Source organism: Melospiza melodia, chromosome 11 (assembly GCF_035770615.1).
Source record: "Melospiza melodia melodia isolate bMelMel2 chromosome 11, bMelMel2.pri, whole genome shotgun sequence".
NCBI classification, from domain to species: Eukaryota; Metazoa; Chordata; class Aves; order Passeriformes; family Passerellidae; genus Melospiza; species Melospiza melodia.
The window spans coordinates 4,368,803-4,396,310 of record NC_086204.1 but is presented as its reverse complement, the minus strand read 5'-3'; the positions used below and the strand labels follow the sequence as shown (position 1 = coordinate 4,396,310).

Below are 27,508 nucleotides of genomic sequence, written 5' to 3'. Positions count from 1 at the left end.
GGAGCGGCGGCGCAGGAGGCGGCGGCAGCAGCGGCTCGGCCGCCCCTGAGGTGACGCTCCGCGGGCTGGCGGCCGCTCCGACCACGGCACCGGCCACGGGAACGTGTTCGCGCCGCCCCGCCCCCGGGGAAAGCAGCTCCCGCAACTGTTTAGGGCTGGGGCTCGGCGGAGGCGCGGGGGTTGCAGGGAGGTAGCGGGGCAGGGGCTGGCTCGGAGCCTCGGCAGTGCTTTGGGCAGCTCCCAGCGGTGTCCGCAAACCCTTTTCCTGCCGGCTGTCGTGCGCCTTGCGGATGAGCTGTGCGGTGACCTTAACTTTGGTTTGTGGAGTGACCTTAACTTTTTCTGCTCGCTGTCCTGTTCGCTCTGCAGGGACCGAGGGTTCGGGTCTGCGGGATGCGGCTATGCCCGAGGGCCAAGAGTTTTTGAAGGGAGGCTTTAGAGATGAAACTCTTTGGGCTAAGGTTGTTGTCTAGTGTGATTAGCATTGGATGCAGGGGTGTAGAATTAGGTGATCTTGAAGGTCCCTTCCAGCCTAAACCATTCCGTGATTCTTAGCTTTTCCTCACCGAGCCTTTTGAAGTGCAAAGATGAACTATGAAGTGTTGCTTTTCTCCCAAGGCATCTTCTGATTAATTATCAGTTTGTCCAAAGGGAAGGCGGAGAAGCTCAAGGTCTCTGAGCCCTTTGCGAGCACCGTAAATCAGGTGCCAGTGAAATCAGGGAGTTTCTGCTCGGAAATCTGTTAATGGGTTTGTAGCTCTACGAACTTCATCGAGTTGTGGATGACCTCAGAGTGTTTACTATTGTGAGGAGCGATTTCCTCTTGTAAGGGGGTGGTGAACATCTTGGAGTTATCCTGGCATTGTGTCTTGAATGTTTCGGTTCTAGTAGAGCTGGGCGGGAAGGGCTGATGTCCTTTAGGCTCTGATGTGCTGATAATTGCTTAGGTACAGTAATGCTGCACCTCTGTTCATATGGGAACTAGACTAGGAAAATATTTGTTTTCATAGATTTCCCCTAGCAGATTTCGAGTTGCGCTGTGAAAAAGGCTGTGTTGTGATACTTAGCCTATCTGAATTATTAACTCTTTAATTGTTTTAAAGTTCATGCCGAACATGACTTTTCCTTCCCCCCATCCCGAGATTGGTTATTTTTAACTCCTTTCTGTTAGCTTTCAGTTAGATACTGAAACTACTCTGCACCGGTGAGGAAGAAATGCCTTCCTAAACTCTCGAAGAAGGAGCTGAAAAGTGTCCTGAGACAAGAGTTAAACTTATAGTCCTCTATCTGAGCTGGAAAACGCACCCAATTACTGATTTGTTGTTTGGCGGTGGCTGGTGTTTCTCCCCTGTATGCTGTGTATTCTGAAAGGAGAACAGGAGACTCTCCTATTGGAGGAACACAGGAAGTTGAGTTCTGTAAAGCTCTGGTCATAGTTTTATTTCCCTTTTGCAGACGTGCCAGCCTCCTTATTCTGAGGTAATCCATCCTTAATTTGTTTTTTCACCAGTTCCTGAGTTTTCCTGGCCTGTCTGTAACAGCTCATATGTGCTGGTGCACGTATGCTGTTCACTAGCAGCTAAACACATCTGCTGCATACTTTGTGCCAAGATGAAAAAATATATCAAGCTTGAAAATGTGGTTACATACATGCCTGTGAGGTTTTCTGGAAAAAATCTGCAAATTGTCCCTAGTTGTAGCTACATTGCCAAGAGGTTCTTGAGATGAATTTTATGGAGAGTGTTCTGGGATAGCACTTTGTGACCAATTTAGAGTCTTTTTGTCCATTTCTCATTAGCTGAAAATTCTGTTTTCAACTTGCATGTGGTGCTTCAGGTGCTCCCTGCTGGCAGCTCTGTCCCCAGCAGTGACCTTTGTCATTGGAACTGGTGTAGTTCAAACCTGATTCTCTTCCTGTTTCTCCTTGGTTTGCAACACAACCATTGTCTGGTCAAGCAGAACAACAAGGATCCATTGAGGAAGCTGCTCCAGCATCAGCTGAGAACTTGACAAGGAAGGGGCTTGGCTCAGGTCAAATATTGCAGGTGATTCCACAAAGGAAACCTGCCACAGCTCATGGAAGACAAGTCTTGGTGTCCACCTGGCTGTCAGAAAGAATTGCAAGGGCTTTTCGTCATTTTAAAGATTTTGCAAAAGCTTAAGTTATTTTAAGTAGTTTTAAAATGTGTAGGGAAAAGAGGGTAATGTAAGGAGATGTTTTGAGATGGTCCTAGGAACGAGTTTGGTAGGGGAACTTACTTGGTTACTTTGTTCCTGTACCCCTTGTGGTAAGGGAAAGGAAGTGTGATCAACAGTAAGTGACTAATTCAAGCATGTGCTGAATTTCCTTTATCCTTGCTCCGAATTCACAATGAAGGGAAGAAAGTCCAACTTTATGTAAATATATTATTGAACAATAAATGAGATTTTTGTCATTCATGATTTCTCTCTTTTTCTGATCTAGCTAGGTAACCATGGCAGGTGATGATTGTGTAAGGAAGCGCCAGGCTGGCTCCACTGCAGCCTCCAAGACCCCTGAGAATGAAGAAACACAGAGGAGACCTGAGAGTGAGAGGTCCTTTCAAAACTCAAGCAATGGTGAGACTCAGTGGCTCAGCACTGGTTGCATCTCTGGCATGTGATTTCCTTTCAGGTGCCCTTTTTATTCATGGCTGTGCCTCTTTGCTCCTTCATTTCTGTTTTGCTGTCTCTGGGAGGGCTGAAGGTGGAGCTCCCTGTGTCCCAGCTGCACCCCTTCAGCAGGTGTGGGTTGTTTGGGGTGCTGTCCTGCAGAGCTTTCCCTCAGGAGCTGTGCACTGCAGTGCTTGCAGGGATCTAAAACAGTGATTAACTGTCACAGGAGGAAGAGGTTCATTAGTGCTGTAAATGGTGCAAATGCCTCCTGGCAACACTTTTGAGTAATCCTGGTAAATGCTGTTTTGGGACTTCATCTCACTTCCTTTACAGCCTTTAAGTATGTGACTTCTCAAGGTGGAAGAAAATGGTCTTTAACATGCCAGGCTAAGGTGCTGTGTCCACCTGACAGGTGGAGGTAGGGTGCACCCAGGGATTCTCTTCGTGTCAGGAGAGCTCCCTTTGATTCAGACTAAATCTTGGCTACCAGAAAACTGAACAATGCACTGCTGTGTCTGTTCATTTGTTTTGTGGTCACCTTAGAAGTTATGTGGCCTAAAGTTAGCTTTGTGGAAGGGTCAGTGTTGCCATGCCCTGTCCCTTGGGTTGCAGGGACAGTTGTGTGGCACTATGAGTGTGACCCTCTGTAATTTCTGGTTTATGCTGTACCACATTCCAGCCCATGATAAGGAGGTTAGAGATGAAACTGCAGCTTGTTTCCTTTCTCTTTGTGAGATAGATTAAGCAAAAAGCTAAAGTAGGTTATCACAATGTGCCATGTGAGTACAAGATCCAAAATCCTGGTGCCAGTGACTCAAGGAGATAATTCTCACTGATATGCTTCTGGATCTCATCACAATTTCAATAGAACTTCTTTCAACTGAAATGGAAGTTGGAGCTTGTTTAAGTTTAGGACAAGTCAGATTTCTTATCAAAAATAAAATGCACTGGAGAGAAAGCCATCCTACAAACTGCTTGGAGAACTGGGATTTTAAGATTTTGGTGGCACATAATTTTAATTGGATCAAATGGGACTGTATTAGAAAATTGCAGGGAGTTGGTGGCTACTGGAATCCAGTGATGCTGGGCTTGGGAGTAGAGTTCTACCACTTTAACCTTTTCATGTGTGGAAACTCCTTAATTGTAATAAATGAAGGGTAAGTAATAAATAGAGCAGTGATAATTAGGACTTGATGGGGGGTGTGTCTGTCTTTACAGGCCGTTCATTTTAACACCTCTGAGATGTGACAAAACCTCACTGCAGGTGAGATGCTGTGAGTGTGGAGCAAACCAGCATCTTGGGGTTGATCTCTTGAAAGTGTCCATGAGCCTGGTGGGTTGGCTTGGAACAGTGCAATGTGGTTTAATTCCCACAGAAACTGCAGTGAAGGACAGCAGGGAGGAATCCTGGTTAGTCAAGACTTGAGTGCATCTCGCCTGCCAAGGTTGCTGCCAGTTGAGCAGAGGTGTCACAAAGTGTTTCTTAGCTCAGGGTTGGTGACAACAGGAACAACACAGGGAGGTGGGAGGAAGGAATCTGATGCCTTGAGGCATGGAAGAAAGATGGATCCCTCTGGTCAGGAATTCCTCTGTACAGGGGAGTTGAATCAGCAGCTCTGTGACCCAAAGGTTGAAGGTTTGTGAAGCTGAAGTGTTGCTGAGTTGCAGACAGTGGCCTCTTCAGGTACTCCAGGGTGCCTGTGTAACTAGGTAGGACTTTGATGGCCGAGGTGGGAGAATTTCTCAGGAGAAGCAGGCATAGATGTTTTTTCTCTTTCTTTTGTCCGGGCCATTCTCTCCTGAATAGCTGTTTCTAAGGCATTAGTGCTGATGGGCACAAAGGCACTGTGAGGCTAATGGTCTGCTGTCTGGCAACAGCTTTTTTGTATTGTAACAACTGCATGCTGGGTGTTGTGAGGAATTTTAGACAAAATCCATTTTGTTGTAGTCAAGGGGTTCTAGCCAGGCCAAGAATGTACAGAAGTGAATATGTAGTGTGTTTGTGGCAGTTATTGCCATAGAAAAACTAAACTTTAATGTGATTACCCACCCTTGATCCTCTCTGGTTATAGCAAACACAGTCTGCTTTCTGCAGTAAGAGTGGAGGTGTCAAGGGCCAGCTGACTTGTTTCCAGAAGTCTACAGAAACTTTTGGGCCCTTAATCCTTTCTTTATTAAAACTCAAATCCTTTGGCTGATCTGAAATTGCTTCGAGGGATAATTTTAATACATGTATTGGCTTTAGAGCTACAGTAGGTCTGACTCTTCCTTTTGTACAGTTGAGGTTATTTTTTTTTTCTTAGTTCTGCAGTGCTTTTGAAAATGGTCACATTGTTTGGGTTCTGAGATTCAAATAGTTTTTACTCAGGTATACCCAATTTTATAGAAGTGTGGAAATACTCATAACTTGAAGATTGCTAGAAGATTTCTTCTGTGCCTTGATTTGTTTCTGTCTTGTAATTATTCAGCCTGCAATTTCACTTTGATAGCGTAGCTGAACTTCAGTCCTCTACATCATTTCTCTTCCTTGAATTAGCTCCAGAGTTGTAATTAAACAACTAATTTGGTCTTGGCTTAGACTCTGCAGATGATCTAGGTGGCAATAATCCCCTGTCAAAAGCCAGGCTTCCTTAATAAGATTAGTCTTATATGTTTTCAGCAGGAGATACATAAAGAAATGGAAAACTGCTCTGCCTAATGGGATATTGGTATCAGACTGTACCAGTCACCTGGAATGGGCAGATCTTAAAAGGCTGGAGAGGACATGGATCATAAGTGTGCACATGAGTGCCTCTAAAATGCTCAGATAGTGTGTTCAGAGCAGTAAAAAGATGGGTTTGGAGTCTGTTCTTGTTTGCCCAGATATCAGGCAAGGGCTGGAAGTGTCTCTGGAGGCTGATCTGCAAACAAGCTGGTGGCATATCTGTTTGCTGTGAGTAAGCCTGGCTGGTAATGCTGATCTTAGAAAAGGGCTGTTATCTTCAGTGAGGTTACTGTCGATCATCCCTGGTGCAAAAGTTCATGGTGATGCACAAATTGTGTGCCTGCAGAGGGATGGAGGAGGACAGAGCTCTCCAAGGGGGAGCAATTTGGAAAGAGATTTAGCCTTTGCTGTATGACTCACAGCAATGAGTGTTCAGTGTTTCAACAGGCTGCCTCTTGTGGATTCAGCTGCTTGAATTGAGTATCTGGGATGTGTTTCTGAGAGATAGATCAAAAAGCTGTTTTGTCTAGGTGGATTCTGATAATTCTAGGGGCTGTCATGTTTTGGAACCTGTGGTTTGGGTAAAGGCTCAGCAGTTTCTTGTGAAGAGCCTGTGGACATGGTGCATAATATAGAGAATGCTGATTTTCCTAGTGAAGAGGCTGTTTGGGCTCCATGTCCCTGCAGAACTGAATTTTTAAGCTAAATGCTTGCCCAGCAGTGCAGTGACCTATGGCCTGTGAATTCTTTAAACAGACCATCTGAGTCTACTCATAACTTGCCTCTAATTGCTGAGTGGCCACATAAATTACCATAAGAAAGAATAAGGGCTCATTAGCTCAAATTACTAATGTGTGTTGTATTGTAGCAATATGGAACTCCTCCCCTCTTTACAGTAGCCCTGAACTAGATTGGCTTTAATATTGCTTTGCTTCTGATAACATCTTCAATGTTTTTGGAGAGGTTTTTAAATCCAGGTGACTGACAATAATGAAATCCTTCTTCTTGTGTTGCTTTAACTTCTTGAATGGGAAGTTGTCTTATCAAGAAATGACAAAGCTGGTTTTTTTTGGATCCCAGGCTGCAGCCCCAACATCATGTGAGTGATTCTCTGCTCTACCCATTTCAAATGTCACTTATCTGTAAGATGTGCAAGAGTGGGTAGAAAAAGGGACAAGAAGATCCTTTAGAAGAGGCACTTTGTCAATCTTGTGAAATTTTAGTTGCTCAACTTCTCAACAATTAAGAAGCTTTCTCAATCTTCAGGTGATTTTTTTTATTGGCTTGGTTTTCAAAGAGAAACAAAGCTTACAATTAAATTGTTCTGTGATTTTTTTCTTCTGACTTTGGAACCAGCTTGGAATTCAGTCTGTACAGAGGAGTCACATTCTGAAAGGATCAAGCTCAAGACCAGTGGGCCTCTAAAGATCTTGTTAATGTCCTTGCTGATGGGAAGGGAACCAAAGACCATTAAATAAAAAAATTTCTCCCTGTGAACAAAGCTCTTCCAAAGCAAGCCCTGCTTAAGCCTCCTCTGAAATTGGCCACTATTTCATACCTGTGTCTTCAAGACAACTTTCTCATGACTTTAAATATATTTTCTGTCTTCTTAAAGCATATCTCAACTTCTTTTAAATGCAAAGATGTGCTTCCTTGTATAGTGCAGCCTTGAGTCTGTTTTTCTGTAATGCTGTTGTAGTGCCAAAGTGATACAGAGGGATCCAGGCTTCCTTTGCAGGGTCAAAGGAAAGTGAAGATTTGGACTTCTCAGCAGTGCAAATTTCCTTTTAGACTCAAAATCATGTGATGAATCTCTTCTCCAGTGACCTGACAGAACATAAGTGGTGTCTTGTGCAAGGGAAGTTGAGTGATTAAAGATGATGTGCTTTTTCTCTGGTATCTGCCTTGTGACACTGCTGGGTTTATGGGGTGATGCAATACAGCAGAATGGGTTGGTTTGGGGTGAGTTTTCTGCTACAGAAGAGGCTGTGTTGAGAAAGACAATCTCACAGGTGAGTTTACTTTGTCATATGAGTTGCTTTGACTGACACCATGGAGATCTTGATTTTAAAACCTATTTCTAATCTTTTCTCTGCATGCACACTAATATGAGGCCAACTACAGTGAGAAGAGGACACTTTAAATTCCAATTTAGCAATTACAGCATCAGCAGGTCAGAGATTGTCCTCATTTCTTGTGCAACCATTAAAGCTGGACATTTGGTATATGTAAAGCTATACCCAGTTTTAAGGTCTTGTAGTCTGCAAGGGTGTTTTATTTCCAAAGTGAGCTGTGCCTGGGTAGTTTTTAATGTGAGTTTTTAATGACTGAGGCTTCAGAGGCAAGATCTGACAGGAAATGTATGGTCCAAGAACTGGTTATTTTATTTTTAGCTTATCTTTAAAAGGAGATAATGCAATTCCTTAACTCCCATGTGTCCTGTTTGGCTGCTGTTGGGTGGCTTCAAGCAAACTTGATATCATCTTGAAGATTGGCAGCTGGGTAAGGGACACAAATTCTTAGTTTTTTGAAGGGAAAGGTTAGTTGTTCTTGGAGCTCAGCAGCTCTGTTCTGCTTTCTAGCAGGTCAGCTGAAGGTGGTTCTTCCCATTGTACTAATAGAAGGAGTGGGCCAGGAATACAATTTGGAGTGGCACAGTGAGGGAGTAGAGCCCCTGAGAACACCTGAAGGGGATACAGTTCTGCTGCTTGTGGAACAGTTTTGTTTTTTTTTTTATATTTGGAGGTGAATCTATTTGAGACCAGCAAAGTACATGAGCTGAGTGGGTCACTGGTATCTTACATTCTTCTCAAATTGTTTTCCAAACTGCTGTTGTTCTGCAAATGTAACAGCACAATGAGCTTAAATGCCGAGGTATTTGGTCGTTTTTTATTTTTGTCTTGGAGGTGAGATGCTTAGCAACCAGGAGTTCTATTTTTGTAAAAATGGATCTTGGATGCAGCCAAAATCAATGGTGTTAAGCAGTTTCCTTGTTTGTTGTTACATCAGAAGTCTGCTAAGTGATAGGCAGTTGTTGCTGGTCTGTCCTTAAATCTACAGCTTGTGTAGCAGATAGGAAAAAACAAAATTCCTGCAGACAAAAATCAAAATTCCTGGTTGATTGTTGGGAAGGGGAATTAATGCTAACAACTGATCTTAGCTGCACTGAAGATAAAGTTTCTTGTGTTGTTGTACTCTCTTCCAGTACTGGAATGGAGTCACCTCTCAAGCAGGCCTACCTAAAACACTTAAAGCCAGTTGCTCAAACAAGCTGACAGGCTCCTGAGCAGCACAGAAGCATTTCCTGCTCTGAAAATGAAACTGCTTTGTGTGTAGAGGCCACGTTATGCACTGTGCTAGAGCTCTCAGTCTGTTTTCTTGTCTCACAGGAGCACAACTTTGGCACCTCTACAGCAAATCTGATAGCTCATGCTGCTCTGGAATCTTATTAGGGAATCACTTCAGTACCTTCTTTTTCTAAAAGTGGTAATGTTGTCTTAGAAACCAAACATGCAAGTTGTAATGCTGGCTGTGTTGGTGTGTAAGGTGGTGCTGCAGCTATAAATGCCAAAGGATAAGAACAAGGCCAGGTTTGCTGCTATCTTTTCACTCTGACTGGTATTTTAGGGGGATGGATGCTGCTGCTTCAATCTTGATTTTCCTTCATGTGCAAGACTCTCTGTTTTAAGTAACTTTGTCTTCTGTGTTGTTGTTATTGGAGAAGTGAAACATCAGCTGGTGCTTGTCCTAAAACACAGCTAGTCTGAAATGTCTGACCTGTGGGGGTTGTTCCTCTTGATGTCACAGAGGCCTCTCAGATGTGTAGCTTTTAATGTGAAAGAAAGGTGGCATTTGAGGCTTTACCTATTGTTAGTAATGACAAAAGTCAGATTATATTGATGGCATGTTAAACCTGACTGTTTACTTAACAGTCAAACATATTAAGGAGTACAGTCACTGATATCTAGCACTTCTCCTGGGGGATAAAAGGAGTGGGAATAGCCAGGTTTGAGCACAGGATAACTGTCCAACTTGCCATTTAGCCTGTCTTAGAGCTGATCATGGTATTTTACTAATAGCTGTGGCTGACTGCCTTGTCTGTTGGCAATGCAGAGGCCTCCAGACAAACTAAGCTTATGTCTGCTTAAGATAAAGCCCTGATAAAAAATCAGCACACTTGGAAATGACCTTCTAAGGGTCATTCTGATTGCTGCTTCAACGCTGAATATGTTTAGGGACCTTGGGAATATTTGCAGAGTTGTTGATGAAAAATAAAATCCAGCATGTTCTCAGCTGTTGACTGCCTTACAGTGCTGTTGTTCTAAAATGTGTGGTTGCAGTTTATGAACTTCCTGCAGCTTTGATTTGAGTTTAGTGGGACCCTATTAGAAGTCAGAAATGCTGTTGAAAATTGGTGTCTGAACTACTGTATGCTGTGCTTTTGTGTTTTCAGACATGCAACAAAAAAATATTGAATATTTGCTTTCCTTCCTTAGGCTGGGTTGATGTGGACCACGTGATAATGAGGAAAATGCAGCTCATAGCAGAAGCTGAGGTAAACACAATACTTGCTTGTGGTGGGGAGCAGGACAATTGACCCTGGAAGTCTTTTGGAGAGTCACTAGCCCTGGAACACAAATAGCCCTATTCAGTCCTAGATTGAGTGCAGTGACTTTTCCCCAGCCCTCTTTCTCTGTCCCACTTAGCACAAGAGGGATGATCTTATGTAATGGGGTTCTGTCTTGCTTGACCCCAAGAGGTTGAAGTCCAAAGATAAGAATGAACTTTGAAACCTGTCAATAAAATGGAAATTGCCTTACCACTAACTTTTGGCAGTGTGATGATTAGCCAGCCTGCTTGCATATTGAGCCTTTAAAATGCTCTGTGCCCTGCTATCCATTGAATAAAGGGCAGCATGGAGCCTGCACCCCACAGCTTCTGCTGCCCTGGCTGTGGAGATGACCTTCCTGAGCTTTGGTCTCATTCTTTTTGTCAGTGAACAATGTCCTCATAGAAAATAGCACTGGGTGTTTCTGCCACCATCTGCATCTGTGTGGGCTGCCTTTGTCTTTGGCTATGTTAAGGTGATTTATGCCCAAATTAAATGAAATTGGCTAAGGATGAACTGCACCCTCCTTGTTAACCATTGTTTTGTGGCACCCGTGTTCTTCAGGGCAAATTGCCCTGCACTCTTGCATAATTTTATTGCAGAAAATTCTGTGGTTAATCTGAAGTAATCTAATTGTGCCAGCTTGACATGAATAGTAGGGAGTGGATACTTAGAGAAAAATACCTTGCACCTTAGAGATATTTTCCTGTTTCACTTTTCTTTTCCTCTTTCTCCCTACCTTTATAGGTGGTGTGGGGTTTATAACAGGTATAACTAAGGTGTATTTAAATAATCTTCTGCAAAAGTTGTGCTGGTTTTTTTTGCTGAAACTCCTTAAATTCAGCCCTTTAGAGGGGCAGTCAGCTCAGAATTTTATTTTGGATGTTGTCTTATCCTGTTTATCCTTACTGAGAACAGGAGATCAAGCCTGGTAACTTCTCTGCAGACAGAACAGTCGTTGCTAATCACTGTTGGCAGTGGGCGTGTTTGCAGGAGAAGCACAAGTAGCTTTGGAAGTTCCAGGGAGCACTAGCTGGTTGCAAAGGGACAACTTGACCTTGGATTTCTTTCTCCAGGAGTGTCTCTTGTTCCTTTTGTTTATTTTCTGGTTACCAGTTTTGAGACTGCTTCATAAAAAGTTTTCTTACCCACAAAGAGAATCCTAGAAAATCAGTGGTGTTTAAATTGCTGAATTTTCTCCCAAAACACAAAGTTCAGATTTTAAGCTTTGAGTTATGCAGCTTGCAGATTTATTTCAGGTGCCTCAAGGCTGAGGGGGGGGAAAAAAAGCACCCTACTGCAAAATACCTGAGAATTCTTGAGTGCTGGGCCCTTTTGTTGTGGGATCCACTGAACAGAGGCTTGGATTGCAGTTTGCCTTTTCTGTGATGGGTATCTAAATTGTGGGCAGATGCTTGACTTGTGAAAAGCCTGGCCAAATGGGATTTGTAGGAGCTGAGCTGGGAGTTACTCATGCATAGGAGGTGTTCAAGCATCTGCAGTCTAAAAGTCCAGTCCTTAATTTATTCTAAAAGGAGCTGAGAATGGTGTGTTCTGTCACTAGGTCAGGTGTCAGTGACAAAAATTACTAAATCTCTTAAAATGAGTGAAGTTTTGGGGGACTGTTGCAACTTTATAAGTAAAAGGTTACTTCCCTCAACTTTCTGATTTGCCATCAATTTTTTATTATTGGCCAACTTCTGCTTGTAGTGGCATAACATTCCTTCAAGGGTTTTTGGTTTGTAATTACTGTTAGTTACAATTACTGTAGGGTCTATACTCTGGTTTGTATTTGATTTAATCCTTTAAGAACTCATGTCCTGCTCTCCCAATCCAAACATGCACGTGCTGGTATCAGCCCCAGAGGGCTGTGTTTAAAAAAAAAAATATATATATATATATATTTGGATGGGAATGAATAGTGCTTTGTTTAGCATGGAAATTTGAGCACTCCAACAGAAGTAGGAATTTCTAGTTGACTTTTTTGTAGGGATGTGTGCATAAATGCTGTAAAATTAGGCTGTATCAGAGAGCACCAGTGTCTTCTGTTTCAGGTTATTTCACAAGTACTCAATATTTGTTGTTTATATTTTTTCTCCTGTTTTGAAAGGAACAAGTTTATGTCTCTTGCAGAGACGATCCTCTGCCTCCCAGAAAAGCAATATCTAAAAGTAGCCAGATCCTAAGAATTTTCTTAAGCACTGGGAAAGCTTATTTAGTCTATTCTGGAAGCTGTCAAATAAGAGAAAAATGTTTTTTACAGTTAAATATTAATCTGCTCCTTCTCCTACTGCAGTTTTTGTTTCAAGAGAGCTCTCTGGATCTGACCGCTATAAAATGGGAGGAATGTAGAATTCTGATCCATTGTGACTTCAAGGTCTTCTGCTTGTATGTGGTCTCACTTCAGATTGCCTTGTATTTTCTGCCAGAGACTTAAACTTACTTGGCTGTTGTCACATTAAATAGGAGCATTTTGTAAAAATACATCATCAGTTCATGTATTTTATAGGAACATGGAAGAGTTAGGGTTGGAAAGGACCTTAAAGATCATCCTGTTCCATCTCCTGCAATGGGCAGAGATACCTTCCAGTACAGTACCCCAGATTGCTCCAAGCCCCATCCACCTGGCCTTGGACACTTCCAGGGATCCAGGGGCAGCCACAGCTGCTCTGGGCACCCTGTGCCAGGACCTGCCCACCCTCACAGGGAAGAAATTTTTCCTAATACCTGATTTAAACTTACCCTCTGCCAGTTGAAAGCCATCACCCCTTGTCCTGTCACTGCAGTTCCTCATGAAGAGTCCCTCTCTGACTTCCCTGTAGGTCCCCTTCAGACTTTGGCAGGTGCTATGAGGTCTCCACACAACCCTCTCTCCTCCAAAAAGCTCCTTGAAAACAGGGTGGTTTTTTTTTTCTTTTTTTCTTTTCAATCTTTAAGATGAGAAAGTAAATAGAAGTTGGGAATTCTGATCTGGGATGTCATGTAGGAAGACTTGCACCTTGAATCTGGAAGCAAACTGGAAAAATCCCAGGCAAAGGATGGTCAGACAAACATGCTAGTAAACACTTGCATTAAGAAAACAAAACATAATGTGCAATCAGATTTTAAATAATTTCTTGAGACTTGCCCTTTGCCTGTGCTGAAGGTGATTGCTGATGGCTGGCTGGCAGAGTGTTCAGGAGCTCAGGGGTTGGCTCTCAGCTCTGCTTCATCACTTGGCTCCCCATTTTGAGGGTTAAACATTAAGGAACTAAATTCTCAGAACTCAGATAAGTCTTCTAAAAGGCCAGAGCAATTCTGTGTTGAATCTGATGGAGAAGATAAATGTTATTCAAAGTCCTCTGACCTGAGGTGTGTGAACAGGCCAGGATAAGCCCCAGGTTATCCAAGTAGGCTCCAGCTGTTGGTACATGGCACAGAAATGTTTTTTGGATGCCTTGCTCTGTCCTGCTCCAGGATAAAAAGGAATATAAATATTTTATGAAAATGTATCCAGCAAGTTAACAGTTTGCTGCTGTGTTTTTTACTCTGCCAGCAACTGAAGCCAGCTTTCATGAAGGAGGTGGACAGTCACTTCACAGAGTTTGTGAACAGCTTGGTGGCAAAATCGGCACTCCTGGATTCCTCATCTGCAGCCTCCCTTTTCCCAGCTTCCTGTGCAGAGAAGGAACTGCACAAAGCTAAGTAAGTTCCTTTTAAGCTGTTGCTATAACAAGGTTGGTGTTTCATGGAAGCTTTATTTCCTTTTTTGGCTCAAATGTCAAACAAATATTTTTGCTTGCAGGAATTCAAGGGCCCCTCCAGAACACGGGAAAATCTTTACTGCCAGGAGGTCCCTCTTGGAGTGAGTAACTTAACTTCTTCAAAGTAATTTCATCAAATTCACTGAAAATACCCTTGATAGCAAACTAATGAGCCTGTGCTTTGAGGTACTTTCCCTGCCACCACCCACAGTCTTATGTTCAAATCCATGGGGATTAATCTGTTCAAGCTTCTCTCTTCCTAAAATATCTGTACTACATCTGGCAAATATAAACCTTAATTACAGCCATCTCAGTGCCACTGGGATCGTGGCTAATTATCCTTTGTCTGAGGATAAGCTGGGGAAGTGTCTGTGTCTGTGGCACCCCAGCTGTACCTTAACTCTGTGTCTCCCTCAGTGAGCTGTTTGAAGTGAGTCACATCACGACAATCTACCACATGTTCATCGCCCTTCTCATCGTGTTCATCCTCAGTACACTTCTAGTAGACTTCATTGATGAAGGAAGGTAAGAATGCCTTGGAAAGACAGGGATAAGGGCTGGGAGTAGCTCTTCCAGAGTGCCAGATGCACATGAAACTGCAGAATGGTGCAGAAAGAAGGGGGAGTTCCTTCTTGGGGTGTTGCTGGGAGTGTGGGTTTTAAGTTGGCATACTTAGAATATGTGCTGGAATTCCTGTTGAGAGGGTATGACCATTCCAAATTGGAAATCTGGATATTAGGAAAACACTGCTAACTGATGTGTTTCAGGAGAGTTGTGGCCACACAGCTCACCCTAACGTGCTTAGTTCATCACGAGGCTGGCAAAAGGGAATGTGGAATGCTTTGGTTGAGTATCTTTAATGAGACAGCAGCTTTCAGCTGCTTGTGTTGCTTGAAGAAGGACTCTGCTTAGAAAAACTTTAAATACTTCAGCAGTCCTTCCTCTGTTTAAAAATGACAGTTCTGGAACATTGTACTTGTACTCAAATAAAAATAGAACTTTGTTTTTCCTGGGGAAGAATCTCAAGGATGTTGGCAGAACCTCTGCTAAGATAGTGCTTTGCAGGTAGCCAGTTGTGAATAAGATTGTGAAAGACTGCTTTCCTCACTTGTTGCTTAAATAATATTTTGGCAAGCTGTATCTCATGTACACAAGTAGGATTACATGTTTATCTTGCTGATTATCTGCTCTTCAGTGTACAAAACCAGAACTGTATCTTGATTATAATCACTGTCCCTTTAGTCTGGCTATAAGAATAGGCTGGTGTGCTATTGAATGTTGTTTAGCTGATCCTAACTTACTTGTGTATGGACATTGGGGGACAATGGGTATTTACCTTAAAATCAGCTAGGGCTGGATACCCTTACTGCTTTAAAAACATCTGTGGTCTTAGCTAGATCTGATAATTTGGATCCAGTTTGCAATTGAGCCTCCACCTGAGAAGGAATAACTTTTGTTGGTGTATTCTGTTCTGTTGTCTTCTGGTCTTAGTTTAGAAGAGCATATTGTAGGAGTAAGCTCTGAGGAAGTGTGAGAGGCAGTGAAGTTGATCAACCTTTTGTTTATGTCCTTATGTTTTAAGCTTGATTAATGGACTAAAGTACCTGGTGCACACCAGTTGCTCTTATTTGGACTGACCTTCTAATGACCCTGATCCTTTTGGAGAACTTCTAAACGGAATATGTCTGGAATGCCCACAGAAAAGGATTAGACTAGCTTTGAGTGCTGGATGTTAAAATACCCCATGACTATAGAGACAGGGGAAAAGCCTCTTTAGGCTTAAACCCCTGGAAAGAGCTGAGTTCCAGTGCAGCAGTGATCATGTCCTGGGGGTGTTCCCCAAAAGCTCTCGTGGACCCTCGTCCAGCAGTGGATTGTTCAGTCACGTGCTTGTTCTTGGGAGGATGAGCTTGAGCCTGCTCTTAAAGCACATGCTGATCTTAGAGATGCACTTAAGCCCTGTGGGATTTGAAGGTAAGCTGTGCCTGCCAGCACTAATGGCATCAGTCCTCCTCTTAGTTTCTGGGATACTTGAGTGTGGCCACTTGAAGCTGCCACAGACAGCCCTGAGCTGAAATTGCCACAGTCACTTCTATCCAGACTGTCAAACAGTTATGATCTGGAAGCTTTGTGGTTTGTGACCACTTAGTGGAGTAGAAGTATTTCTAATCAAAGAATGGACGCTCAAAAATTGTCTCTTTCCTTGTGCCTTCTAGGCTGGTCCTTGGATTTGATCTCCTGGTCTTCGTTTTTGGAAAGTTCCCAGTTGTCTTCTGTACTTGGCTGTGCATGTTCAGTGCCACAGTAGTTGTTCCATACAACCTTTTTGTGTGGTGGGCCCAAGGCTATTCCAGTTCCTCCCATCGTGCAGTCCACTCTTTCTTCTATGGGATGCTGTTCACACTCTTCCAAATAGCTGGGCTTGGGTTTGGACCAACCTATGTTGCTGTAGCCTATGCCCTGCCTCCAGCTTCCCGCTTCATTGTAATCCTGGAACAGGTGAGTCCCTACCCTGCATCCTCTGGACCCTAGGATACATTGAATTGCATTTTATTTTCAAAGTGGAAAGTGACCTTTTTCCTAAAGAACTCAAGTGTTGTTTTTATTCATTAAATTAAGCCAAGGCTGTGGATGCAGCATCTCTGAGACTTGAGGACAGTTACATGCAGCAAGTCTAATAAGAAAGAGTAGAGAATAACTTCATTTTGACCTGGAAACCACTTGTGGGTTTTTACCCAATATTTAAGATTTTACTGTGGGTTTTACTGAAATTCCATTTGTTTCTGGTTGTCTTGTGGATGCCTAAGTGCTTAAAACCACATGTTGTGCCATAGTCCATAAGGAAGCTGTCATGTTTCTCTTTAAAAAACAAAACCCAAACAAGCAAGTACGTGGTCAAGAAGTGGTTCCTGTTGGCATTTCTATTCTCAAGAAGTAAATTTCGTGGCTCTGTAATCAGTACTTGTTAGGAAATTGAATGTTTTTTGTGGAGGGGAACAGAAAAGTGCAAGAGTGGAGGTCTGGTCAGTCCATCAGGTTAAAACAAGGATGATCAGGGATGAGTTTTAAGAATTAACTTTAGACTGGCCCTACTTTTGGTTCTTCAGTATTAAAACAAAATTAAAAGAAAAACCTGCTTGATAGCTGTGGACTGTTTATGTGGGGCACCACCTTATACCCAGGTAGTGATAATTGCTGTTCAACACACGTAAATTCAAGGACACGCCTAGACTCTGAAACATCCTGGCCTGCTGAAATGGAGAGGGGTTTCCCTTCCATTTTAAGTTAATGTTGGCTGATTAGTGACTTGCTGGTGTTATTCACAGTCCTTGTGGATGTGGTGGTCCTGCAAGTGTAGATGAGATGTGTCTCCTGAGCCATAGTTGCTGCTGTTTGGAATTCATGTCAGTTAAACAGGCTTGTGGGTGGAGGAAGCAGCCCTTTGCTTGTAAAAGGGCTAAATGGGAAAGAAACCAAGATGCTGAAGGTGTTGCTGTAAAATGCTGGATCCAGTCTTCCCTGGAGGGTTGTGAAAATGACAGCACTGAGCTGCTCTTCTCTTGGCCTTCCAGGTTCGTCTTGTTATGAAGGCTCACTCCTTCATCCGGGAGAACGTACCCCGAGTCCTGTCCTCAGTGAAGGACAAGTCTGGTGAGTAATGCCCTGCTCCATTTTATATAGCCAGCTCTAGCTTTCCTTCCATTGCTGTGAGCTGCTCTCATGAGCTGGAGAGGTGGGATTTGAATTGGTGACTTTGGATGGGGAGGTTGAAGGTTTTGCATCATAATTTCAGCCTGAACCTTTTCATTTGTTTTCAGTTGTGTTAGACAATGAGCTAGACTGTTATTCAGGTCTAAGTCCTCTCTGGATCTTAAATCTTTGTTCTCCAGGATTCCCTATTTCTGCTTTTTGGGGTAAAAGTTGTCTAGATGTTGCCTGCAGACCTCCAGCTCAGTGCTGTAGTTGAAATGACAGCAATCATAGAACAACAGATCTTTTAAGCAAGGCATGCTAGAGCTGACTGGACTGAACCCATGTGTTGATAGGACAGGAAATGTGATACCAAGGTGTTAGCAGATAGTTTGGTTGCCCTCACTTGCTAACTGTCCTTCATGCACACCATCTGAAAGGTCCAGTTTGTTTTATTCTCTGCAAATCCCATACTTTTAGTTCCAGACTGAGGTTTCTGAGGTGAGAAGCGTTCTGTTTTTTGAGGGAGACTGAACTGTCAGTAAAATGGAACTGTCAGTAAAAAGATTGCTTTTGTTTTTTATTTCCCCCTCTTCCCAGGCACAGTACATATTCCCAGAATTTCTCAGTACCTGTACTTCCTCTTTGCTCCCACCCTCATCTACAGAGACAACTATCCCAGGTAATGTGAGCAACAACAGAACATTAAGCAGTCTGAAAACTGAAGCCAACATTAAGCACCCCTGGGTGTGATCAATTTATGAGTTGGAGCTTTCACAAAGATGTGGTTAAGCTGGCAAGGGCAGGACTTGCTCATGGAGCTCTGCTTTTATTTCTTTGGGAAACTCACTTGAAGTTGAACTAATTGACAACTTGCTACAGATCATGTAGTGATAGACAGTTCCTGCAGTAGGAACCTGTGTGTTTATGTGGTGCTAATAAGCAGCCCTGTCTCTGAGTTTGAGGCTGAAGCCTTTATGAGTGGGAACTCCCAAACACTTCTGTGCATTGCTGGGTGACACTTTGGCTGTGTGAAGTCAGCAGTCCTTCACACAACTGTCTGCAGATTCCCACCTCCTACAGAACTGTACAGTGCTGCCCTCCAGATACCTTCCCATTTATGGAATTGCTGGAGTTCTGCTGTAGTTGAAAGTGGGGAACCAGCAATTTGGGCAGACATCCCTTGGGCATCAGGAGATTAAGAATTCTGGAATTCAGAAGCTATTTTTTTTCAGAGAATACGTCAGTAAAATTGTAAAATCCTTCAAGTAATTGAAGGGAGGGGCTTGCTGCTTTGAGGTCCTATTTAACTGTGATATCCTGTTCTTCCTTCTAGGAATCCCACAATAAGATGGGGCTATGTAGCTACCAAATTTGCACAGGTGAGTGGTGCAGCTTTCTGCAGAATACACTCTTGGAGATTATCTAAGATGTGTTGTCCAACAGCTCTCTTTGGCATTAAATCACTCCACTTGGCATGGCCTTACCAATAAAGAATACTTTTCATTGACTAACAAACTGTGATCTTGCTGCACTAATGATTGTGCCAAAGAAAGAAAAAAAATCTTTGCTTAAACAAGCCTCCAGATAAAAAAAAAATCTTTGTGCGTAGAGCAATGCCCGCTTTCTTCACCCTGACTGTAGTGCAGGGGCACAGCTTCTTCTCTGCAGTTATTCAAAGCAATTTTGAAATAATGAGGCCTGGGGTCCAAATCCCCAGTGCTTATTTGAGTTCAAGATTGACTGATTCTTCACATTTGTGGCCACGAGCTCCAGTAGCTTCTTGTGGATGTGTTTCCAAGTAATGGATTTGTGTGACTGCAACTTTTGCTGTAACACAATGCATTTGTGTTTTAAAAAGCAAAACAATTAAGAAAAAAAAGGCAGCATGAACAAGCCTTTGGCTGCTTGCTGTTGGACAAAGAGGAGGACAGCACCTGCCTTACATCCAAGTATTTCAACATTGGCATTTTAACCTCAACATCCAGAACATCAGTTCATAAGTCAGAGAAAGCCTGAGGTGCTTTGGCCTGCAAATGTCAACTTTGGAATAAAATAAAAATAAGCTTTAATATTAGGTTTAACTACAGTAAGTATTTTTCAATTATTTCTGCCCTTACCTTGGATGCAGATCAAGGGTATTTTCCCTACTTTGGCAGTAGTATGGATTTTTTGTGTCAAAATGTGTGAGTTGATAGGACTGGGAAAAACTGACAGCTGCTGTAGTAGAAAAGAGAACTTGATTTTGCTGCTGGCTGCTCAGCATGCTCCAGGGATTGCTGTGGCTTTCTTTCTGCCTGGATCCTGGGGGAGGTTTATTGGCAGCAGTGTAAAATAAATTATTTTGGCTTGTGTTGGCAGCTGCCATTCTCTCCTAGAGCTGGCAAGTGGTGATGTGTTAATTGTGTGTTCCTGTTATGAAGTCAGGTTTTGGGGTATTTTTGTTCCAGGTGCTTGGCTCACTTTTCTATGCCTACTACATCTTTGTGAGACTCTGCATTCCTCTGTTTCGCAACAGTAGTCAGGAAACCTTCAACCTTCGAGGGCTGGTCCTCTGTATCTTCAACTCCATCCTGCCAGGTAAGGCCCAGATCCACAAGTGACTTCCATCTTTGTGGAAGGGAGAAGTGCTTCATTTGAGATGCATTCATGACAGGCAGAGATCAACAAAGCAGATTTTGTGAGCAGACTGCAGCATTAAGGGGTAAAAATTCAAAATGAGCAATACAAAATAAAAGCTTTGAATTTAACTCTTCAAATCGAGCTGCAAGCTCTGGGGCAGCCTTGCTGTTGCCCTCTGGGGAGAGCAGGGCCTGGTGTGGTGAGAAACTGAAATATTGTTGTGCTGTCAGTACAAAAGAGTAGAGCTCATTTCTGTCACTGCCTATAAGAAAGTTTTTGACTGTGTTAGGTGCTCTTGCTTGTGGCTGAGAGCAAACACTACCAAACTGGTGTGGCTGTCCTTGTTTCCAGGTGTCCTGATTCTCTTCCTGGTGTTCTTTGCGTTCCTTCACTGTTGGCTGAACGCGTTTGCCGAGATGCTGCGCTTTGCAGACAGGATGTTCTACAAGGTGAGAAGCAGGAGCTGCAGTTTATAAAGCTTCTGAAAGTCATTGTCATAATGAAAAAAAAAAAGAAAAAGGAGGAAACTGAAGATTGTTTTACCAAACAAAGCAACCATGGGATTTTGCTTGGTTCATGCTGTTAAGGCTTAAGTTTGTAGCTGTGCTGTAGAACGGATTTGGTTTCTGTTGGCAGTCTGAGTTGCTTTAAGGTAAAACACCCTGTGCACAAACAGAAGCAGCCACCAGATCTATCCAATAGCTCCATTAGCTTTCTTTTTGTTCTTTTATCACATCACCCACTGCAGTTTGGGGTAAAACCAGACCTTGATGCTCTAAGTAGAATGTTGGAAGTGTGATGGAAAGCTTGGTCAAATTGTTATGTTAGCTTGGTATTATTTTGCTGAATATATTTCAATTTGATATCCTAGAAAATCCCTCTTTAATGTTTTATAGTTAATTAGATTTACAGTCTTTCCATTGTGCTTTCAGGACTGGTGGAATTCCACATCCTATGCAAACTACTACAGAACCTGGAATGTGGTGGTACATGACTGGCTCTATTACTATGCCTACAGGGACTTCCTTTGGGTGAGTAACAAGCTGATGTATTCTTTTGTTAATTAAACATTCAACTACTGGGCAAAATGGTACATTTGTCAAGATGCAGAAGCATAAAAATGTTTAGAAGCATAAAAATGTTTCATGTCAGCTGTTGTGGGGAGCCACTGTGCTTTTAGAGGGATCCATTACTCATTTCCAAGTCCTTAATGTGTGCAAAACGTGGGGCTGAGATGTAGGAATGCAGAGACTGCCTGAGCAGTCAGAACCCATGTTGCACTGTTTCCATGAGCTGTGGGAGGTATTTAATGAGTGGGCTCAGCACAAGTACCTATGCAGAAATGTACCTGGAGAGAAACACCTAAAGGCCAAGGTGCCCTGTAAGGCACTTGGCATTTCACACATGCCTCTTGGCTGGAGGAGAACCTTCTTAGCTCAGGGAAGAAAATTCACTGTGTTGCAACAACCAAACAAAAACCACAGCAGAGTAGCTCCTAATACTTGGCATTCTTGTCTCTCCCAGTTTTTTGGGAAGAAGTTCAGAGCAGCAGCCATGCTGTCTGTCTTCACTGTGTCAGCTGCTGTGCACGAGTATGTCCTCAGCATCTGCTTTGGCTTCTTCTATCCAGTTCTCTTCTGCCTGTTCTCATGCTTTGGAGGTAAGCTCCAAGGAGGAGAGTGTGGGAGTGGCTGTGGGGTTTGTGGCTTTTTTTAGAGAAGCATGCTTTGTGCTTTTGATAATGATGCCAGCTGTTCCCTCAGCACTAACACACAGTATTGTTGCCCAAGGGTTGCAATTGTGAGTCCAAGCTTTGTGAATGGATTTTTGCAGCTCAGGAGATACACACCTATGGACACACAGAGGATTTGGAAGCTTGGGGCTTAGATGATCAAGGTCTTGGTGATGAGGAAGAGGGATCTGTGTTAAACACTGCTGTTCCTGTGACACTGCACAGAGTTTAACAGCACTGCCTCCTCTTTGCCAAGCTGTAGTTGAATCACTGTGTGTCAGCAGCTTGTCAGTCTTCCCCTATTCACAGTATAAGGAAACTATTAGTTAGTTCACTACTGCAGTGAGGAAGAGTGTGGGAAATGGATTTATGATGGCATGAATTATAATATCTGTTTTGTCTGAAAATAGAATAAAAATTTTTAAAACACCTCTGCTACCCCATCTCTGGGTCAGAAAAGAGTATAATCTAACAGAAGAGCCCATTTAGAAATCAGAGCTCTTGGATTTCTTTTTGTGTTTTAGAGTGCTCTAATAAACTCTAGGCCACCTCTGCCATGCCTTGGTGACCAGTGTAAGAGAAATAATGTTGATTCCCCAGAGGCACACAGCTTGTTGGCAAAGTTACTGGAAGTAAATGTGAGAATCAGCTCAGAGTATTTGCTCTATTGCCAAGCACAATCAGATTTTCATGCAGTAGATGAAGTAGAAAGTAGTAGTAGAAAGGAGGGGAAGATCCAGTAAAATCAGGTGATCTTTGATTCTTGAATCTTGAGTTTGTTTCTGAAATTCTTCTCATTCCTCCCCTTTTCAGTGGTCTTCAACTTCACCCTGAATGACAGTCGGAAAGGGCCCTTCTGGAATGTGATCATGTGGACCTCCCTGTTCCTGGGCCAAGGTGTCATCATCTGCCTCTACAGCCAGGAGTGGTACGCCCGCCAGTACTGCCCCGTGGAAAACGTGAGTGCCTGGTTGTTCCCCTGGATAACCAGCTCTGGGAGTGCCTGTCCTGTCTTGCTGTGCAGGAAGAGTGGAAGTTAAAGGGCATGAACCTTTCTGGCAGTGTGCTACATCCATTCTTTAGGAGTTATTTCACCTAGAGCTGCCTATCAGAAGTGTGTTCAGTAATGGTCCTTTTGTGCTTGGTAGGATTTCAGTGCTTGAAACTGAGGGTGGTGCTACCCCATTTCTGAGGATATGCCAGACCTCATTTAGGCTGTGGCAATGGAACTGCAGCACTTGGCCAGTGAAGTCAGGAGAAATTTTGTAGAAGGCCCACAAAAACTGTGCCTGTTATGCCTTTCCCGGGCTAGAGTGGGTGGTGGTGAGAAGGGGTTACCTGTAAATAGTTTGGGGTTTAGGTGCTGTTTTCTCTAACTCATTTTCTTGGTACCAGATTCTGTTCTAGACAGAACTTCTTGCTGTCCCAGGTGATTTCAGTTTTAACCAGAGGTATCCTTTGGCAGCCTCTATTTTAAGTTTGATTCTCCTCAGTTAAGAGTTTGCCATCATTAATTACTTGCCTTCTTGATACAGCAGGCTACTAGGTACAGTGTTTGTCTGATGTAACAGAACTTATGGCTGCACTTACACTTTCAGTCACCTCTTAGTGAATGCAAGAACAGGGTTTTAGGGTGCAGAAATGTGGTTTGATCTTTCCTGTTAGAGAAGCTTGATTTCAGCAGCTTGTACCACAGCTGGTGCTGTTGGCTTGTGACTAATTTTCTGCCTCTCCATGTTTTGCAGCCCACATTCCTGGACTATTTAAAGCCACGCTCATGGTCCTGTCATGTGAAGATGTGAAATGGGGTGCTCTGGCCATGACATCACAGAAAAACAGAGGTGTCCTCCAAGTACTTGGACCAATGATCTAACTTACTACAGACTTTTTCTAAGGGAAGTTGGGCCTCTTCATTATTGGGGAGAAACTGTAATTTTTTTAAACATTGCTGGAGCAAACCAGTTGACCTGGATTGCAACAGACTTCAAAGGCAGCATCTATAACATGCTGTCCCACTTTGAGCCATTTCCATGCCAGTAAAACATTGAGCTGAAGGTGGAGTCTACTGGAATCCTACTCATCCAGGGATCCCCCCCAAGTTGCTGCTTTTCTGGACAAGAGGCAAGCTAGTCAGATTTGCTGGTAGCTCATTGTTGGTATCCGTCCATCTTTCTTAGCCATCATTTGCAATTTTTTTTTTTCTCCTTTTTGGTAATGGGATGTCTACAAAACTACTGTTCTTCATGCTCCTGCCTGCCACTGTGACATGGACAAGTGGCAGAGCCACAGGGTGTTTACCTCCTTGCTCTGAAGATGGCCAAAGTTTTCCTGGCTGGCTTCAAGCTGCATCCTGTGTATGCCAACAGATATAAATGGGCAGAGGAAGAGGGATTGTCACTGTGCTGAGGCAGGTTCAGAAGCAGAGCATGGTGTGTGCAGTCTTTATATGACTTTTTACACCAAAAATTTGTTTCTCTGTATTCATTTAGTTCCCAACTGCCTTACAGCATTTCTGTTCTCTGATGGCCCTTGTGACTTGAGGAGTACTTTTTCTTCTTGTTCTTTCTTTCTCCTATTCTAGGTAATCAGTTCTTTTAACATGATTAACTTGTAAAAGAGCTTTTGCTTTGATTTGGCAGGTGCTTTAAGGTACACAGGTTCTTAAGGATTTCTTTACTAAGAAAAACTTGAAATAATATGACCAAACTGTAAGAAAATGGGATCAACTTTACAGGTACAGAGCATGATCTTGTTTGAAATGGCCATGTGCAGTTCAGTGTGCCAGCACACCTTGTCCATGTGTATTGGAGAAGTTTTAGTGCTGCTGGGGATTGGCCCAGAGCTGCTTTGTCACTGCCTGTGTCTGCCCTGACACCAGAGGGGGCTGCAGGTGGAGATCAGCCTCCAGGGTACTGCCCTCTTGGTGAGGAGGTAGGACATCCTCCCACCCACACCAAGAAAGACAGGGGCCCTGTGTGAGTTTGGTGCTTCCATAGCAATGAATCTGTCAGAGTTCCTTCAGCTCCCTTGTTCTGTCAGGTGCTAAGCAGAACAGGGAGCTTGCAGAGTGTCTGGGGACACATCACTCCAGCTTTACTGGAACTGTAGCTCCCTTTATTGGAGACAGAGTCACCTGATGGACACACCTTAACTGGGGTGAAAAGGGCCACCTGATAGAGACACCAGAACTTTGGTGACAAATATGTTAGAATTATTCAAATGTTATCAGCAACTGCCAATGGAGAGCAGCATATCCTTACTACCTACAGCCCTGGGTATTTCATACCAGCAGTATTGGGACCATTGGTGGAACTGTCTCCCAAGCCACTTCACACTCTCCTTTGGGCTTCTGCTTTCACTAAGCTCAGTCAGAAGTAATTTCATGAAAGCTAGGGAATACTTCAACTCCTCCAAGTCTTCAGTAAGAAGGAGTGATGCTCTTGAGAAAGGACATTGTACCAGGTCAAATTTGCCAAATAGTGTTTCTCTGTGAGGTTCTCCTCTGACAACGCTTCCTGCTAAAAATTGTTTGATGAAACTGAAGTAATTTCAGAGGAGCTATATGCTCAAATTTGGCAGTATTCATATATAAAATCCTGAGAATTAAATGGATTACTTTATCATCATTCAGATTGGTGAGAGATTTCAGATTACTCATACCTTTTGTGGGAGGAGAGAATAGAAGTTCTGGAACAACTAAGCTTCCTTATTGAGAAAACAGTCAAAAATACAAAAAAAAAGCACCTTTTGGCCAAACAGCTTTGTCACCTGTATAGGATGACAAAGTACAGGATGAGATTCAGTCCAATTTTTTTTTGTCTGGTGCTCAGAACACTTACAGAGGTTACTGCACTCAAAGAGAGTGGAATGGATTTGGGACTTGGTTTGCTATCTTGAAACCCATGGCAGGTCTTGATACAGTTTCAGTGTTTTCAAAAAGAGACCAAAGGATGGCACTTTGTGCCCTGTTTTTGTGTTTCCCTCACACCTGGCACTGTTGTGTGCCCAGAAGGAATATCAGCATTTACTGTGTCAGCATCATCACTGTTTGAAGCCTGAGGGCTTGAGCATCTGGCAAGCTAAAGGCAACCAGAAAGGGATGCTCAGCTGTTGGAACTATCTTAGTTTTTGACAAGTTGAGGTTTTCAGCCTTGTAGATCAAGGCATCTGGCAACCATGCTGTCAGGGCATTAACAATTTGGATTACTTTCAATTTTGTGGGGTTTTTTAATTGCTTTTGAATGTGGGCTTATTTTCATTTTTCTCAAGAGTGCTGGAGGGGAAATACTAAGTCTTTTGCACATTGCTTATTTAATTAAAAGTCAATTACACCACGTTTGAGTTTCTTAGACTGCAAGTGCCAGAGCACTTGACCAGAACAGTGCAATGTTCTGGTCAGTGGTGATGATGTGAAGGTTCCCAACCTGCCCTTTACAAGCTCTTAATATAATGTAATACAATATATACTGTTTTCTGTGGTTCTTTTCAACACAAGAACTGTGCAGCTTGCTTCCATGGTAACTCCCTGAGCTGTGAGGTGGGAAGCCTCCAGCTTTGGAATGGCAGCCAGTACAGCTGCAGCTTCTTGCTCAATAACCTGAAGAAAATCAATGTTACTCCATCAAAATGCATCCTGGAGTTTTCATGCAGAAAACTGTTTGTTCCTGGGAAGACCAAAGCTCTGTGGAGTCCTCATGCCTAGTTTGTTCTTTCTGTTGGGGTGTGAGGCAGTTCTGGGTCTGTAAACTGCTGTCACAGGAGAGCACAGAGTGTGTGCTGTGGTGGGAGCTGGGGGGGTTCCTGCTGGGTTTGTTCAATGAGAAATTGTGTGGATTGCACCTGGCCTAGCTGCTGAAGGCAAGCTCAGCTGGTTGAGCTCCTGCTTCTGAGTGCAGAGCTGAACCCAGAGCTGCCAGAGGGACAGCAGCTTCCAGGAGTTCATGGGCTCTCAGCATCAGAACCAGCTCCCAACACACCTCCCAGCCAGCCTTGCCTTGTCCCTTCTCCAGGTGCCCCCAGCTGTGGTGGCCCGTCCCTGGCTGTGACAGGGGACACCCCAGCAATGGTGGCCCGTCCCTGGCTGTGACAGGGGACACCCCAGCAATGGTGGCCCGTCCCTGGCTGTGACAGGGGACACCCCAGCCGTGGTGGCCCGTCCCTGGCTGTGGCAGGGGACACCCCAGCCGTGGTGGCCTGTCCCTGGCTGTGGCAGGGGACACCCCAGCCTCAGTGGCCTGTCCCTGGCTGTGACAGGGGACACCCCAGCATTAGATTTTGCTCTTAGGGGAGGAAAAGAAATGGCTTTGGCCTGTTTTTTTCTCTGAGGTGCCTGTTTTGGGGGGAGTTACAGGAGGGCACAGAGGATGGGACTGGGAGCAGAGTCAGATATGTGGGGTTTCCCACAGCAGCCACCTTTTCCAGGAGAGGAGATGAAGGAAGGGAAGCCTGAAGCTGCCTGTGCCCACAGCTGTGTCCTGGGTGGGGCTGTAAGTGTCTTTCTTTCCAAGGACAGGGAGGGGAGAGGGATGGAGATATTAGTGCCATAGCAGACCCAGGCTTAGAGGTACCAGGCATGATCACAGGATGGTAGAGGAGAGATCTTGGCTGGGTGTGTGGGGAGAAACTTTTACACAAGCCCTTCCTGAGATCCTGGAAACCAGTATGAAATGTCCAAGGTAAAATACCAGGTAAGAAGGGAAGTTGGGGTTTTCTAAACTTTGCATCATCACTGAGAGGGGAAAGGATATCCTTGAGGTGCAGGACAGGAACACAGG

At 43.6% G+C, this 27,508-nt stretch overlaps 1 protein-coding gene across 2 annotated transcripts; it reads left to right on the top strand.

Annotated features, from left to right (window-relative positions):
• On the top strand, nucleotides 1-26,196 carry SOAT1 (sterol O-acyltransferase 1). 2 transcript variants are annotated; one of them, XM_063165385.1, is made up of 16 exons: nucleotides 1-50; nucleotides 2,465-2,598; nucleotides 9,835-9,893; nucleotides 13,483-13,631; nucleotides 13,732-13,791; nucleotides 14,108-14,215; nucleotides 15,907-16,189; nucleotides 17,263-17,341; nucleotides 17,981-18,062; nucleotides 18,717-18,762; nucleotides 19,831-19,960; nucleotides 20,354-20,451; nucleotides 20,935-21,033; nucleotides 21,527-21,662; nucleotides 22,548-22,693; nucleotides 23,480-26,196. In XM_063165385.1, exons 2-16 carry the CDS (start codon nucleotides 2,475-2,477, stop codon nucleotides 23,534-23,536), a joined length of 1,656 nt encoding a protein of 551 aa, XP_063021455.1. In that variant the 5' UTR covers nucleotides 1-50; nucleotides 2,465-2,474; the 3' UTR covers nucleotides 23,537-26,196. The 2 variants fall into 2 exon arrangements, with proteins under 2 accessions (XP_063021455.1, XP_063021456.1); XM_063165386.1 differs by lacking the exon at nucleotides 9,835-9,893.
• Nucleotides 26,197-27,508: the final 1,312 nt, after the last annotated feature.

Coding starts and splice junctions, on each gene's coding strand:
- SOAT1 (XM_063165385.1), top strand. CDS start 2,475: ATGGCAGGTGATGATTGTGTAAGGAAGCGCCAGGCTGGCTCCACTGCA. Junction 2,599..9,834: donor CTTTCAAAACTCAAGCAATG/GTGAGACTCAGT, acceptor TTCCTTCCTTAG/GCTGGGTTGATGTGGACCAC. Junction 21,663..22,547: donor CCTGTTCTCATGCTTTGGAG/GTAAGCTCCAAG, acceptor TCCCCTTTTCAG/TGGTCTTCAACTTCACCCTG.